General features: G+C 45.7%; 1 protein-coding gene across 2 annotated transcripts; it reads left to right on the top strand.

The window, feature by feature from the left end:
* The first annotated feature begins 26 nt into the window (after positions 1-26).
* Positions 27-12641, top strand: LOC133414771 (zinc finger protein 345-like). 2 transcript variants are annotated; one of them, XM_061700380.1, is made up of 6 exons: positions 27-1370; positions 4253-4371; positions 5198-5581; positions 6942-7106; positions 7804-8211; positions 9666-12641. In XM_061700380.1, exons 1-6 carry the CDS (start codon positions 1208-1210, stop codon positions 10680-10682), a joined length of 2256 nt encoding a protein of 751 aa, XP_061556364.1. In that variant the 5' UTR covers positions 27-1207; the 3' UTR covers positions 10683-12641. The 2 variants fall into 2 exon arrangements, with proteins under 2 accessions (XP_061556364.1, XP_061556363.1); XM_061700379.1 differs by having other exon boundaries at positions 6903-7106.
* The last annotated feature ends 4605 nt before the right edge of the window (positions 12642-17246 follow it).

The raw sequence follows: 17246 nt of genomic DNA, 5'->3' as shown, positions 1-17246 counted from the left end.
TGTGTGTGTGGTGCAGTGCGTGCGTGCACATGCTGGTTATTGTGATGGAACCTCTTCACTACGCGACACACCCACCGGACGATTGCTATTCACGATATGAAGTGTTGATTAAATATGTGGAACTTTTTCCAGAAAATCTGATTGTTCCTGCTAATTTTGCACTCGATGCACTTTGCTTTATTTTGGGATGTTTGCTGACAGACCGATCGATCCGTCGATCGATTGACAGAATAAACAGCTCAATCTCGACAGCAAATATGACTTGTGATAATATACTAAATGCTTAGTGGTCTGTGACATTTTATTCAATTGATTTTGCTTCAATTATTTCTATTTTTAACGATAAATTGTGAAATAGTTTCTTTTAATAAGAATAATAATAACGTCTTAGATTTGTAGATATCACACCATGCAATGGACCAAAATATGATTAATGCGAATCTTTTCATTTTATGATTTTTATTGAGCTCGCTTTAATATATCAACCAACTATTTAATATACAAGCCCAATTCCAACGAAGTTGGGACGTTGTGTTACCTGTACGTTGCCTGTTCACCTGCGGGATGTTCCAAACAGGTGTTTGCAACTTTTTTGCCACCTGTCCCAGCTTTTTTGGAACGTGTTGCAGCCATCAAATTCTAAGTTCATGATTATTTGCAAAAAACAATCAAGTTGATCAGTTTGAACATGAAATATCTTGTCTTTGTAGTGTATTCAATGAAATATAGGTAGAACGCGATTTTCAAATCATTGTATTCTGTTTTTAATTTATGTTTAACAACAACAACATCCCAGCTTCATTGGAATTGGGGTTGTAATCAAAAGGTTATACATAAATGTGCTTATTTTAATAATGATAATAATACCTTACTTTTATTATTGACAACGATTCACTACTATAATCGAGTGTCTTACGTGACAAATGAAGAAATACATTTATGTACACCTTTTAAGAAAAAATGACAAAATGAACGCAGCACATAGTAAAAAGTGTAGAACGGATTGAGGTGCAGTTCCACGGAGGTTCTTCTAGGGGCAGCACCGTGATTACGCAGCAAGCTGCAGGCAGACGAAGAAGAGCTCAACCCAAGTGAGCGTTGCTCTGTTGCAGTCACCAATCGATATTCGGCCGTTTGGCTACCTCCACGCTAGCCTGTTTTCATCTTCTTTTCAGCACCCGGCGCCGTCCGAGTGTCCCCCGGCGGCATGTCCAGCTTCCAGCGGCTCCAAGCGGCCATCAACGAGCGTCTGTGCGCGGCCGCCGAGGAGATCTTTGAGGCGGTCAAAAGCACCATTGTCGGCCTTGAGGAGGAGCTCCGGCAGTCCAAACTGGAGCTCGAAGGCCACCAAAGACACAAACAACACACAGGTTCGTTTCCCGGACGACTTGGTTGAACGCTTCCGAGCCGGCAAACTCTTGCAAATCTCTTTAAACGACTCCCCCGCCAACTTTACTGGAACGCGTTTACTTTGCACTGGTCCTTCCTGGACGAAAGAGGGCGCCATTGAGGCGTGTACAACACGAGAACAGGTTGACTCAAAAGAAGAAGTACAACCCCCCCCCCCCACACAATTCCAATGTAGTTGGGATGTTGTGTTAAACATAAATAAAAACAGAATACAATGAATTGCAAATCATGTTCGACATAGTTCATTGAGTACACAAGATATTTAATGTTCAAACTTTATTGTTTTTAGAAAATAATCATTCACTTCGAATTTTATGGTTGCAATACGTTCCAAAAAAAGCTGGGACAGGTGGCAAAAAAGTTGAGGAATGCTCATCAAACACGTGTCGGGAACATCCCGCAGGTGAACAGGCTCATTGGGAACAGGTGGGTGCCGTGATTGCTTCCCTGAATTGCTCAGTCATTCACAAGCAAAGATGGGGCGAGGTTCACCTCTTTGTGAACACGTGCGTGAGAAAATAGTCCAGCAGTTTAAGGACAATGTTCCTCAACGTATAATTGCAAGGAATTTGGGGATTTCATCATCTACGGTCGATAATATCATCAAAAGGTTCACAGAATCTGGAGAAATCACTGCATGTAAGCGGCGAGGCCGAAAACAAACATTGAATGCCGGTGACCTTCGATCCCTCAGGCGGCACTGCATCAAAAACTGACCTCGATGTGTAAAGGATATCACCGCATGGGCTCAGGAACGCTTCAGAAAACCAATGTTGGTAAATCCAGTTCGGCGCTACATCCGTAAGTGCAACTTGAAACTCTACTATGCAAAGCAAAAGCCATTTATCAACAACACCCAGAAACGCCGTCGGCTTCTCTGGGCCCAAGCTCATCTAAGATGGACTGACGAAACGTGTTTTGTAGTCCGACGAGTCCACATTTCAAATTGTTTTTGGAAATTATGGACGTCGTGTCCTCCGAGCCAAAGAGGACAAGAACCATCCGGACTGTCATGGACGCAAAGTTGAAAAGCCAGCATCTGTGATGGTATGGGGCTGTGTTAGTGCCAATGGCATGGGGAACTTACACATCTTTGAAGGCACCATTCATGCTGAAAGCTACATACAGGTCTTGGAGAAACATATGCTGCCATCCAAGCAATGTCTTTTTAATGGACGTACCTGCTTATTTCACCAAGACAATGCCTAACCACATTCTGCACGTGTTACAACAGCGTGGCTTGGTAGTAGTAAAAGAGTGCGGGCACGAGACTGGCTTGCCTGCAGTCCGGACCTGTCTCCCATTGAAAATGTGTGGCGCATTATGAAGCGTTAAATACGACAACGGAGACCCCAGACTGTTGAACAGCTGAAGCTGTACATGAAGCAAGAATGGGAAAGAATTCCACCTACAAAGCTTCAACAATTAGTGTCCTCAGTTCCCAAACGTTAATTGACTGTTGTTAAAAGAGAAGGTGATGTAACACCGTGGTAAACATGAGCCTGTCCCAGTTTTTTGGGAATCTGTTGCAGCCATAAAATTCCAAGTTCATGATTATTTGCTAAAAACAATCAAGTTGATCAGTTTGAACATTAAATATCTTGTCTTTGTAATGTATTCAATTAAATATAGGTTGAACATGATTTGCAAATCGTTGTATTCAGTTTTTATTTGTTTAACACAACGTCCCAACTTCATTGGAATCGGGGTTGTATATTAGGACGAATCCAACATATGTAACGGTGTCCATTAGGATATTAGAAGTGCGTCGTCTCAGATACTGAATACTCGTTGCATTATAATGCCATAAAATCAAATGTGGTTCACTTAAAATAGTGATAACCTGTAGTATCAATAAAGTGTAACATTCCACTGTGTACTTAAATTATACTGTCACAGGAGCAATCTTCTCACACATACACTTTTACTAATAATATAGAAACAATCAACAAAGTTTAAAACAGAGAGTAGTATTAAGGGGGAGTGAAAAGAAATGTAAATCTAATGTAAAAAAAAAAAAACAAGATTTAGGATGTTGCATTTGTGGAAAGTAATAAATCAATTGTGCTCCAGTCATGTAAGATTTTTGCAAAGAAGGACGAATGCTGACAGTGATGAATTATAATACACCCAATGTGTACAGTGTATGACTGTCGATAGGCGTAATGTTTATTTTGTGCTTTGAAACTTGAATGACATTCCAGAAATTAAAATAATGAAATGAGCTGATCATATCGTCACATTCTGAAGTCACATTTGCACAATTTGTGCAACTTTAGAGAGAGAAATAAGTATAATATAATAATACAATCGAATGAGTATGGATTTGATTTCGATTCTTCAGCTTTCAATTCAAGTTTGATATTGAATTAAATGCTTTGATGTTGATTCAGTAAGAAGCAGAACTACAGTTAGAGTACCTGTTGATTATTTTTTTATGTACATGTCGTTTGTCACCTCACATATTGTTAGCAATAAAACATCTGAAATTAAAAATATGCACAATAAGAACTGCATATAGAGTACAACATTTTATTGCATGACAGTTGTATATGAATGGTAAAAAAACATGCATGTAAACTTATTACTTACCACTTGGAAATTGTGATCAAGATCACATAACATTTGTTTTTTTAACATTACTTCTCTACCTTCATTTCTGGCTCTTGCTCAGTGTGCACATGTAGGATTGTTATTGCTCCCTCCAGTGGCCAGGTGGTGAATGGATTCTGAGGAATCCGGTATCGAATCAAAGGGGGAGGAATATTGCGATGCATCGATTCATCAAAATCTTCACACGACCCAACCTTACGAATGGGCGTTCCTGTGTTTTGTGGTAAAGGTCCACCGAAGCAGTCTCTCTCCATCTGGCCTGAACTTCGGCGGCTGCAGAGCGGGTCTGAGCTGTGCGGGCAAGACTGGAAAGCGCCGCTGGAGCAGGATCCCACCAGCAGTGACCGGGTAAGCGAAGCTGAGCCCAGCTTCGACCGGCGTGCTCGACTGTCCGTCGCTGCACCACTAGGACACGCTGGTAGAACAACAACATGTTACGAGTGAGGCAAAACTGCACTAGTTAACTGTGTGCTACTACTACTAGTGACATGAGTGACTAGTTGTTCTAGTAGCAATTTTGCCTCACTTGTAACGTGTACTTATCTTACTTTTGTGGGCCCGGCAGCAGTCGCCAATTGGTGTGTGAATGTGAGGCTTTGTAAAGCGCTTTGGGCGCTGTGATGGTGTAGATAAAGCGCTATAGAAGGCCACTCCATGCAGCCCGTTTTGTGCCCTAGTCATCCTACTAGTGCGCTGTAGTTGCCCTACAAGTGCACGCCCCAGTCATTCTACTTTGTGAGTAGAAATGTCACACAGTAGTGGGAAAAACATAACTAGTAAGACATACTCGTTTTACTAGTGTAGACATGTCAAGATGGCACCGAAGTAATACAGTGGACCGCCCGCGATTTGCGGGGTATAGGAAGCGGGTAATTGACGCCGTTATATTTGCATCCGGGCAACAAAAAACATTTTTTTTTACCACCACCAAGTGTTTTCCACAAAAAACAGGGGTTGGCCATGAATAAAAGCGTATAGGTTCCCCCCATAAATCTGCAATTAGCGAGTCGCAATTGTGGTTTTTTTGCTGTTGCTGTTGTTTTTTTGTATTCAATTTTTGTTTTACTCTTCATAGCGGGGTTCATTCCCTACACGCTTTTTTTTTAATCCTATGTAACAAACATCAAGCTCTCCGAAAAGTGCTGTACAAATATAATGTATTCTTATTATTAAGGACAGCGATGAGGAGTGGCGGCCTGGCGAGAGCGACGAGGCAGAGAACAAAACCGCAATAAAGGCCAAGCCCCGCTTCAGCTGCAAAGTGTGCGGGAAGGGGTTCCACGTCGTCCTCTCCTTAGCCAGTCACATCGAGGCGCACCCCAAGGACGTGTGCGGCGTGTGCGGCGAGCGCTTCGACTCGGAGGAAAGCTTCGTCCTTCACATTGAGACGCACGCGCAGGACGGCAAAGGCTCGGGCGCGGCTCTGGAGACGCACTCACGCGTGCGCACGGGCACGAAGCCGTTTATGTGCGGCGAGTGCGGAACGGAGTTCAAATGTCAGCGCGACTTCACGAGACACATGCGCACGCACACAGGAGAGAAACCTGATGCCTACCAGGTATGGATGGAAAAACCATTTCTTCCATTTGGGGCATGTATTAGTACATTCTTTGTCCTCACCACTGACCAACGAACAATTCAGTGCACTAGTAGAACAGTTGTCTTCCCATTCGTTAACAATTCAACCTTAGGACTCGACTGCTGTGCTCCACTTTTAACACCCAACTACTTGTTTGGCACTGGGTCATGAAACCTTTTCGCCAATGAGGTGTTCAAATATCCTAGCCACGGGTGCTTTTTTTTTTTTTTTTTTTTTTTAAACAAATATTCCGCTTTAGATTGGTCGTTAACAAAAACAAGCAATTCTTTCCTGTTGGCCAGCCCAACGTTTCCCACAGGACCAATCTGTATTTGCGGTGGTGCGGGGTGAATGGATTTGAATAAAATAGTGTAATTTCCTTTTAATGACGCGAATAATAAAATACATTTAGGGTTTAAACAAACACAGAATAACATAATTCAATAAAAAAATTACAATCGTTAATTTAAATAACTACAAATAAATTGTCAAACGCCAACAAACTCGGAGATTCCAATAAGAATAAAATGGCTCATTTAAACAAGAAATATGCTCGCTAACGAATCGAAAGTAACAAGTGTTAAATTTTCTTGCAGTTTTCACTTTTCACTGGCGCATTGAATTTGTCAGAATTTCCTAAAAAAAAATCTGGCAAAGCCTTTTCAAAATGTAAGTCCGTAGGCTCGTGTCCATGAACAGACATTTTGAAGCAGGCGGCCAGGTGTTCTCCTTGTAAGCCATTGTGGAGGTCTGTTTTCACCCAAGGCTGAATTGGAAAGATAACTGTCAAAACTGCAGCCAGGGGAAAAAGAAGATGGTTTTGCTAATTGAAAATGCTCTTACCCTATTCCTTGCTGAAAAGTGCGTGAGAGAGAATGCTCCGTCCTTGTGGTGACATGCCGGCCGGCCGTGCCAAGGAGTCTTTTCTGTAAACTTCTGCTCCAAACTCCACAAAGCTCTCCTTCCTGGGCTTCGATGAGCCGTCGGCTCGTGCATTCCGCACAATCGACAAAACATCCCTAAAATGGAGCTCAATAAGGCTTTTTTTTTTATTATTATTATTAATTTTTTTTTTTTTTTTAACCTCCATGGCACTATTAGTACCTATGAGAATTTCCACTAGCAGTTCTGCAAGTTAGCAAAATGGTTGTACAGTAGTGGGGACAAAAACGCCACTCGTAAGACTACTAATGCGCTGAATTGTATTACTCGTGAGGACAAATAGCGTACGACTACACGGACAGTTCAGTGCACTAGTAGGATATGGCTCATAAATACTCAAACAGCTTTCTGCATGCAGGAGACCAACATCACGGTGGCACCGTTTTCACAATTCCAGAGCGTGAAAGACTATGAGCAGAACAGCTCACAGGAGGAGCAGGTGTCGGTGGCGTGCGACGACGACGACGACAAGGCGGCGTGCGAACAGGAAGTGGCGTGTGAAGATGACGGCGACGGGGCCTCCCTGGACCAGAAACCATCTCTACCAAACACACAGGGTGAGGTAAGGTACCCTAATCAATGGGTAGGTATTTTTGTATAAAGGGCCTAAACGCTGTAGTTGTTCCGCTCCAAATCCCTTTGTAGCGATGAGAGAGGCGGGAATGAGTGAATGATTCCGAATGCAGCAACTGCGTTTAGAATCGTTCACTCGGTCCCTCCCTAATCAACATATTAGTTTAACCACTATGTCCCTAAACACTGACATGGTCACCCGAATCACAGAACAATGAAAGTCGGTGCGCAATACAAACTGCCATAAACAGGCTGACAAAAATGAGCAAAGTGTTCGTGTCTTTAAAATAGATGCCACTAAATGGTGGCACAGTACTACTTTTGTCAAAAATAAAGCTCCTCCATTCACTTCAGCATCGTTCCTTGAAACCAAAATGCCACCAGATGATGGCAAAGAGCTACTCTTGACTCAATGAAGCTCCTCAATTCACTTCAATCCTAGTTCCTTGGCACCAAGTTGCCACCAGATGGAAGCAAAGCACTATGTCTATATGAATGAAGCGCCACTAGTCACTTAAACATAGTTCCTTGTCAGGCTGCACAATATTTTGTTTGAGCGTTGTCATCACGACGTACGTGTGCGTTGTACTTGCTCTGGAATATACAGTGAATCAACTGTAATATTAAAAGTGACCAGCAGGGGGACCTGTTTGGAGTAGTTTTAATATGTTCTTCTCATTCTTAAGGACAGCGATGACGAGTGGCAGCCCAGCAAGAGCGACGGGGCTAAGAAGAAAACGATCCAGAAGGCCAAGCCATCCTTCAGCTGCAAAGTGTGCGGGAAGAGCTTCCACGCCGTCATCTCGCTGGCCAATCACATCGAGGCGCACCCCAAGGACGTGTGCGGCGTGTGCGGCGAGCGCTTTGATTCGGAGGAACGCTTCGAGTGTCACGTCAAGACGCACGCGAAGGGCAGCGTGTGCAGCGTCTGCGGCAAAGGCTTCGGCACGGCCAAGGCTCTGGAGACGCATGTGCGCGTGCACACGGGCGAGAAGCCGTTTGTGTGCGCCGAGTGCGGAAAGGCGTTCAATTGTCAGCACAACTTGACGAGGCACATGCGCAGGCACACGGGAGAGAAACCCTACGCCTGCGAGGTCGGTATAGAAAAACCTAAGAGCATTTATTCCATATTCTTCATATCCATCTTAAATTCCATGTACTAGTACGCTCTTGGTACCATTCTTGCATGTGCGTAAGAGTGCTTTTCTGGTTCTTGCGCTTCTTGCGGCCGAGTAGGTAGAGCAGGTCGTCCACTGACCGAAGGGTCGGCGGTTTGAATCCCAGCTCTGACTGTCTGTGAGTGTCCCTGAGAAAGACACTGAACTGGTCGGCATTGTAAATGAGAAACTGTTCTCGTTTGCCTTATGCCTGGATCAGACAAATCTGGTCTTTCACAATGTCAGACTACTGCCATAAAATCTTGCTGTATCTCGGGCAGACAGTAGCGGCACTCCACGACAGTGTATTCCGATACCGCTGTATCCCGTCTTTTTCGATCACGGGTCTTGATCTAGTCAAATCAAACATTGTCATTGTGGCGTTACCGGAAGACGTGTCACCTTTCACCGAAAACCGGATACAAACGTTACCATGGTGACAAGTTGTTGTCAATGGATTGTTGCTGCAGTGTTGGGAAGAAAAGAACAATAAGAGGGAAAAAATGTGCGCTGTCACCAGGTGATTAGAAGATGACATTTTGGGCTGTCCGTTCAAGGATTGCTTGGGTTATGTTTACATACTATTAATACGATACGGCTCGCAAGCAGGCAACGAAATGTAAACGTAGCCTAGCAAGCTAGTGCTAGCACTAACATTATTACATAAACAAGCCGGCGTTCTGTCCAATCGTGCACTAAAGCTTCGGTAAACATTGGTTTGTGCGCGTGAATAAATGTTGACAACTGCGACCAAGTACGGTACGTTGACAGTGGCAAGCGCGGGAGGTCACAATACGCAATCCTGTGTGTGAATATAGCCCTTTTGTTCTCACTAGTAAGACAATGCCGCACACTAGTAGAATGACTAGGGAACTTTTCCACTACTAGTGCCACTACTGTATGACATTACGCACACTAGTAAGACAGCTTTAACCTACTAGTAGGGCAAGTACATGTTACTAGCGAGGTAACATTGCACTATTTGACATCCGGGTGCTAGCCCTAGAAGTTAACTAGTAGAGTTTTTATATTGACATTGACGTAGTGTTGTCGCGCGCAGCATTTTGCCTCACAAGGAACATGTAGTTGTCCTACTAGTATTCCAAATGGACCTTGAGCTGCGTATCAAGGATGTGGAATAAATGCTCAAACCGCTTTATGGAAAACCATTTGAGCATTTATTCCATATCCTGGCTAAGGTCAGACGAGAGGGCCAAAAGTTGGCACTAGTGGAAAAAAACCAGCATTAGTAAGACAAAGTCGTCGTACTAGTGCGGTTCATTTGTTTGTTCATTAGTGTGATGAATTGTCTTACTGGTGAGGACGAAGAGCGTACTAGTGCATGGACCTCAAGCTGGATATCGAATACATTTTCAAACGGCTTTCAACAGATATGCGGACAGCAATTCAGCGACCACTCCACCAGGAAGCGCCACATGCTGGTGCACGAGAGCGAGACGGAAGCGAGCGGCAAGCAGCCCAAGAGTCGCGTGGTGTGCGTGGTGTGCGGCAAATTGTTCCACTCCATCGTTTCTCTGGTCAACCACGCCGACAGCCACCAGACGGACTGCGGCGTCTGCGGCGCGCGAGCGGACGACCTCAAGGCGCACCTGCGGACGCACAACAACGGCAAAGCGTGCGACGTTTGCGGCAAGCGTTTCGACGGCGGTCGCGATCTGGACACTCACATGCGGGTGCACACGGGCGAGAAGCCTTTCCTGTGCAGCGAGTGCGGGAAAGCTTTCAACTGTCAGCACAACATGTTGCGCCACATGCGCACGCACACGGGCGAGCGGCCCTTCGCCTGCGATGTGTGCGGGAAGCTCTTCAACGACTACTCGGCCAGGATGCGACACCTGATCACGCACCGGAAGGGCAAAAAGTTGGACGGCGAGCGTGCGCGAACATCCAAGAAAAGCCGCGTCATCTGCGTGGTGTGCGGACGGATGTTCCACTCCATCATCTCGCTGGTCAACCACTCCGGTGGCCACCAGACAGACTGCGGCGTGTGCGGCGCTCACGCGGACAATCAAGACAAGCTGAAAGTGCACCTGATGACGCACAGCAACGGGAAAGTGTGCCAGGTGTGCGGGAAGTGCTTCGACAGCCGCAGGGATCTGGACACCCACATGCGGGTGCACACGGGCGAGAAGCCGTTCGCCTGCGGCGTGTGCGGAAAAGCCTTCAACTGTCAGCACAACATGACGCGGCACATGCGCACGCACACGGGCGAGAAGCCGTACGCGTGCGAAGTGTGCGGGCGCCGCTTCGGCGACCAGTCGTCCCTCAAAAAGCACAACGACATGCACACGGGCGAGAAGACGCACGGGTGTGAACTCTGCGGGAAGACCTTCTTCCGCAAGGCCAACCTCAGGCATCACATGAAGTGCCATGGGGCTGAACATTGACGTCAACTCCAGCCTTTCCCTGTGTTTCTGTATATTTTTCCCATTCTGTGGTATTTGTTCAAAAACTCACCTACTTGCTTTTATTTCGGTCAGGTCAAAGCCCTGTCTAATATAAAAGTGGTGCTTTGCCGCATAGTGTCACAGCTTTTTGCCAAGGAACTACAGTAGGGCCTTGAAATACGATTTCTGTATACGAGCTGTTGTGTGACCAATTTTTGGTTTTGTTTAGATTTGTGAGTGAAAACTTGATATGAGGCTTTATGGTGACAGTGAACGCAACTCGCTTCTCAGAAAGCAGGAGTTTGCCCAATTGTTCCAAAAAGAGGCTTCAAGCCCATTATACAACCCCGATTCCAATGAAGTTGGGCTGTTGTTAAATTTAAATAAAAACAGAATACAATGCTTTGCAAATCATGTTCAACCTATATTTAATTGGATACACCACAAAGACAAGTTGTGTAATGTTCAAACTGTGAACAAGTGCGTGGGAAAATAGTCCAAGGACAATGGTCCTCAACGTACAATTGCAAGGAATTTAGGGGTTTGTGTGTTAAGTGAAAGTTGAAAATCTGCATTTGTGAAGGTATGGGGCTGTGTTAGTGCCAATGGCATGGCTAACTTACACATCTGTGAAGGCACCATTCATGCTGAAAGGTACATACAGGTTTTGGAGAAACATGCTGCCATCCAAGCGACGTCTTTTTCATGGACGCCCCTGCTTATTATTAGCCAATGCCTGACCACATTGTGCACGTGTTACAACAGCGTGGCTCCGTCGTAAAAGAGTGCGGGTACGAGACTGGCCTGCCTGCAGTCCGGACCCGTCTCCCATTGAAAACGCGTGGCGCATTATGAAGCGTCAAATACGACAACGGAGAACCCGGACTGTTGAACGGCTGAAGCTGTACATCGAGCAAGAATGGGAAAGAATTCCACGTACGAAGCTTCAACAATGAGTGTCGTCCGTTCCCAAGCGTTAATTGACTGTTGTTCAAAGAAAAGGGGATGTAACACCGTGGTAAACGTGAGCCTGTCCCAGCTGTTTTGGAAGGTGTTGCAGCCATAACGTTCTAAGTTCATGATTATTTGCTAAAAACAATCAAGTTGATCAATTTGAACATTAAATATCTTGTATTTGTAGTGTATTCAATGAAATATAGGTTGAACATGATTTGCTAATCATTGTATTCTGTTTTTATTTGTTTAACACAACATCACAACTTCACTGGAATTGGGGTTGTGTGTGTGTGTGTGTATATATATATATTTTATTACCACTCCCAGTGAACTGTCAAACTAAATTTAAAGTAGAGATTATCTAAAACAACCACACGGCCTCCACTAGCTTAATCCTAACACATAATGGGAAACTGTAAACTCTGGGAAACAGTATTCAAAGGCAGCTTTTGTTTATCCTCTTCGAAAAACATGTATCAATGCATCTTACTGAGGAATTGTGACCGTCTTCATGTATGTCCATGTCTGTATTATACTGCGCCTAGATGGCCAAAGGCGTACATGCCAGGAGGAGGAGCATGATGGCCATTGAATTGAAGCAAAAAGGGTGAGGAAAAACTGTTCATTGTAGTGCTTCACATTCTCTTTAATTGCCATTCCTGTATGTCTGACGATGATTTGAGCTACGAATGTCACGTGCGTGGTCGTGGAACGTACAAACTCGTATCTTAAGGCACCGCCAAAAGGGCTGACCGATAGAAAAGTGCTTTGCTCCCATCTTGTGGCAGCTGTATGCAATTCGTCTCGGTGGCAGGTCCTGAGTCCGGACCGGACTGCTGTCTTTCAGACGTTCGCAAAGCTTTTATCGTGCTGCAAATTCCGCTTTGACCAGCAGAAAACAAGCTGACATTTAAACCCCCTCCACCTTTTGGGGTGAATTTGTGTGAATGTTTGTCTAAACACTGGTCCTACAATTAGTCCACTTATTTGAATAAACTTTGACTGAGACTTGGTTTTGAGTTCAGCTCTTCATTGTTTTAAGGTGTTATAACGAAAGGTCAAGCACTGTGACCAATCCCCAAAAATGTCCTCTGCCTGCCGCTGAATTACATCATTACGGATTTTGCTCAATTAGAAGAATTCTTGAAGATATTAGAATTCTTCATGTGTGGTTTTATACGAGTTTACAAACAATTGCTTGGTGGCAGAATTTGTCAGGTTAAGTACACCAACAATATTTCCCCCTCATAAAAAAACCTACATTTACATATATAGATATATATCTATATAATATATATAATATATGCCCGTTAGTTTTTTCGACCTTTTAAAGTTGACCTCGTCCGTGCACACTGCGACTCGTGGCGGTCCAAAGTGATTTCTGTCAGTTTATCGCTGCGTGTGCGTCGTTCTTCGTCAGGGTTTGTGTGTGCGTGCGTGCGCGCGCTCGCTCGCGCGTGAGGACAAACACGCACGCACACGTCGACGCGCACGTGAACGTGCGCAAAGGTAACGTCGAAAACAGCAACGTCAAGTAATATGAACCGAAAAACAAAACCGTACAAGCTGCTACATTGTTGATCCGGTAAAGTCGCCATTGATTTTGTGTCTCAGATTGATAAATGAACCTATGACAGCGGCAATATTCACCTATTTATCATATGTTGATATCGTGCTTGTAATAGACGCTGCTGGGTGATTTTAGATTGAGATTCAGGCGAACGTTATGAGGCTTTCATAAAGTTTTCCGAACCTCCTCTCTTACTGCCACGGTATGTTTTAAATATTGTGAAATTTGCGGTTTGTTTTGTCAAGAGTAAACAAGTAAACACGACAGAGAGAACGATGTTGTGCTGCATCTGCTCCACTGAACCTGTTCACCAGTGGAATGTTTCAAACAGGTGTTTTTTTTTTTTTTTTTTTTTTTTCTATAAGCATTCCTCAACTCCCCCAGTCTTTTGTTGCCCCGACCCCAACTACTTTTATGTTATTCTCAAGCATCAGTACTCTCGGGCACAATTTGTGGCTGCTTTAGTTGTAGTATATCATTTTTGGCCGAATGAAGCGAAATCGGATCATTTTTTGGGACGCATTAGTGCTGTGATTGTTCGACAGTAGCTCGTTAGCGTGTAGCGCGTCGGTGAGGTCAGATCAAGGTCACGCGATGTTACTGTAGTTTTGTGTTTCCCGCAGCGACGTGGAGGTCGAGCGAGGAAGAGGAGGAACATGCACTACGATTGGGCGGAAGATGACTTTGAGCTTCCCCAGGGGGTGGACCCCCTGGGCGGCGCCGTGCCCGAGGACGGCCGGCGTTACGTCATGTACCACGGTACCGGCCGGCAGAGCGCCGACGTCATCGTGTCCTCGGGATTCCGCCAGTCGCCCGACGGCATGCTGGGCCGCGGCGTCTACCTCAGCCGGGACCTGCAGAAGGCCAAGCGCTACCCGCTCCAGCATCCCGAAGCCGACAAGGTTCTATTAAATTCGCCTTTGAAAGGTCAACCCGCCGTTTACGTGCTTTCACGTCGGATTCCAACGACCGCTTCGACCCGAGTACAACGCATCAAGAATTTTGAAAGTCGGGTGTTGGCTTCCGGAGAAAGGGAGTATTTTGTTGGAAAGATTTGGCGTTTTTGGCGACCGTCTTCATGCGATACGACCTCGGGCGGCGCTGCTGAAACCTTTTGCGCCGATCGCCACCTCCAAAAATACTCGGCTCCCCGAGTGCCGCCATAATGACCGCCGGTATTAAGATAGAGAAACTCTATTGAAATAAGGATTCCATTCAAACGTATTGCACGTAAACATGACATTGCAACTTGTACATGAATTATTCATGTTTGAAAACAAGCAAATCTAAAAGATGAAATGTATTCAAAGTTAAATACAACTAAACTGTACTTAACAAATGTCTTCTACTGCATTGTTTTTTTGTTTGGTTTTTTTTTTGGCAAAGTTGGAGCCTCTTCAACATTATGCAAACTTTGAAGATTTAATTCAGTGATCCCTTTGTGTACCACTAGAGGGAGCCCACGTTCAACCGATGGTACTCGTACTTCACTTTGAGAATCACTGATGCTCGAGAAAATCTGGTCCAAAAATGTCTTCAAATTACAGTATAATATTATAAGTTCATCAATTCTCCACATATCACCTCGACCCTTTCGTTGGGTCCGCTACTCAGGGAGGTCCTTCTCCGATTGGCTGACAATCTTCAGTTAAAAATATCCACCAATAAGCTGGTCCGGGCCACAATTCCGAGGGGTTCAAAATGACTGAATGAAAATGTGTCCCCTTTCACCTTCCCTTTTAACAACACTCCAAAAACGTACAGAGATTTCTCCAGATGATCTGAATCTGTTGATGATGATATCATGGACCGTAAATGATGAAATCCATACATTCCTTGTAATTGTACGTTGAGAAATGTTGTTCTTCAACTATTGGACTATTTGCTCACGCAGTTATTCATTCACAACGTGGTGAACCGCCTCTGTCACCCCCTCCTTGTTTGTGAACAACGGAACCTTTCGGGGATGAAGAACATATCCAGAGTGAAGGCTTGCATGTGCCAAGGAGACCAGGAGAAGCTCATCCATGCTTTTATCTCAAGTAGACTTGACTATTGTAATGGTCTTCTGACTGGACTCCCCCAAAAGAGCGTTCAACAGCTGCAGCTCATTCAGAATGCTGCGGCGCAAAGCATCGTATTCTGTTTTTATTGGCGTCCCGACTCCGTCGGAAGTGGGTTTTGTGTTTTTTCTGAAAAGGTGCTGTACAAATCGAGTGCTTATTGCTCGAAGGTGGTGCTAAAGGTGGCCGTGGACGTGGGCCGCGTGATCGCCATCAACTGCCAGGGCCACCCGCGCCAGAAGACTTGGCACGACGCGCGCTACGGCCCCGTGTTCGACACCGCCTGGGTGCCTCCCCAGTGCGGCATGGTGCCCAGTGGACTGGAGGAGGACTGCGTGTGGGACCCCCGGCGGATCGCCGTCCTCGACACCATCTTCCCCACGCCGCGCGTCTGCGCTTAAAGGTACTCACTCGCTCTACTTAGCAGAAGTAGAACAGATACTTGTGATGGGGGGGGAAGGATAGCAATGATGAGCAACAGGAGGGCGAATTCAACACCTTCAAAAACGCGCAGACTCCGAAATTGTACGGTGGCCCAGAAAGGTCACGACAATTGGAAGCGCAACAACAAAATGCAAAACGCCACCGCACGACGACATTGAGATGCAACGGAAGCGAGCGTCCCTTCACCGTTAGTAGGGCGGCAAAAAAAAATGTCCGAATCAAATTCGGCTTGGGATTACAACTATTCCACCAGAAACTAAACAAAAAACATTTGAAATCTCGATGATATCGATACTTAACTCAACATCTTTTGATTGTATGCCCGGAAGAGAGGAAAGAGAGGCTTCAAGTTTACTTTCAGACGAAAACATCAAACACGGACAATTTACACTTTGTGTATTTAAAACAACCGCACAGCTTTGCCTCGGGAAAGTGCAAACAATACAAAACGCCATCGACGTGCTAACAGCATTGACACAAACAACGGAGCAACACACGGAGACCGACATTAGGACAATACTCAGGCATAAATGTATCCACTGTGAAAAAGGACTACTATTACATCTCAGTGAGTTTATTTTTCTTCATTTATGTCTGCATGGCTGTACGATACTGCCTTCCGGTGGCCAAGGCAGGCACACCAGACTCCAGCATGTCAGAATCAGAATCCTCTTTATTTTGCAAAGTATGTCCAAAAAAACACACAAGCAATTTGTCTCCGGTCGTCGGAGCCGACAATCCCTTCGGCAGTTGCGATTGTCCGTCGCAGTCGGAGTTTGTCGCCAAACCAGACTGTGATGGAAGAACACGGGCCCGATTCGATGAGCGCTGCGTAGAACCGCCTCAGCAGCTCCCGTTGGCGGGCCGTGCTTCCTCAAAAGCCGCAGGAAGAGCATCCTCCGCTGGGCCTTTTTGAGGACGGAGTTGACGTCGATCGCCCGCTTCGGGTCCCGAGAGACCGTAATTCCCGGGGACTCGAAGGCCTCGACGGTTGACGCGAGGCAGCTGGACAGCGTGAGGGGGCAGCAGTGGCGAAGGACGCCTCCTGAAGTCCACGATCATCTCCGCAGTCTCGAGCGTGTTCACCTCCGGGTCGCGTCGGCCGCTCCGCTTCCCAAACGACTTGTAAATTCGGCAAAGCGCTTCTGCGTTGCTCAGGCGAAGGCGACCTTGGAAGCCCCCGCGGGAACTTGGGATGTCCCCAATGTCGTCTTTGAACGCGAGATATCGCCGCAGAGTCACCCAAGGTCACAGCGGACGGTGTTTGGGCTTCTTTTATGTTTACATGTAAGACACCGGCCACACAGACGAAGTCAACGCGAAAAGCTGCTTTGAGATACGCCTGTTTTGGGTTAGGAGCACGGTGAACTCGTAGCTCAATGCGCGAGCGCTGTATTTCTTGATTTTCCACCTCTGCCGGCGAGATCGGGTGTCTCGATTTGGGGGGGGACCAAAACAAATGCGAACAAATAAAACAAAGCGTGTTGTTCGCCGACGTATAGACTGTCTGGCGGGCACGCGCGGGGGCGC

Source organism: Phycodurus eques, chromosome 16, assembly GCF_024500275.1.
Source record: "Phycodurus eques isolate BA_2022a chromosome 16, UOR_Pequ_1.1, whole genome shotgun sequence".
NCBI classification, from domain to species: domain Eukaryota; kingdom Metazoa; phylum Chordata; class Actinopteri; order Syngnathiformes; family Syngnathidae; genus Phycodurus; species Phycodurus eques.
Note: the sequence above shows the minus strand (reverse complement) of the source record. Positions and strands in the feature narration are given on the sequence as shown.

Excerpts from the sequence above, each read along its gene's own strand:
- LOC133414771 (XM_061700379.1), top strand. The coding sequence starts at position 1,208 with ATGTCCAGCTTCCAGCGGCTCCAAGCGGCCATCAACGAGCGTCTGTGC. Across the intron at positions 4,372-5,197 it reads ATCCCACCAGCAGTGACCGG|GACAGCGATGAGGAGTGGCG; the intron begins GTAAGCGAAGCT and ends CTTATTATTAAG. Across the intron at positions 7,107-7,803 it reads TACCAAACACACAGGGTGAG|GACAGCGATGACGAGTGGCA; the intron begins GTAAGGTACCCT and ends CTCATTCTTAAG.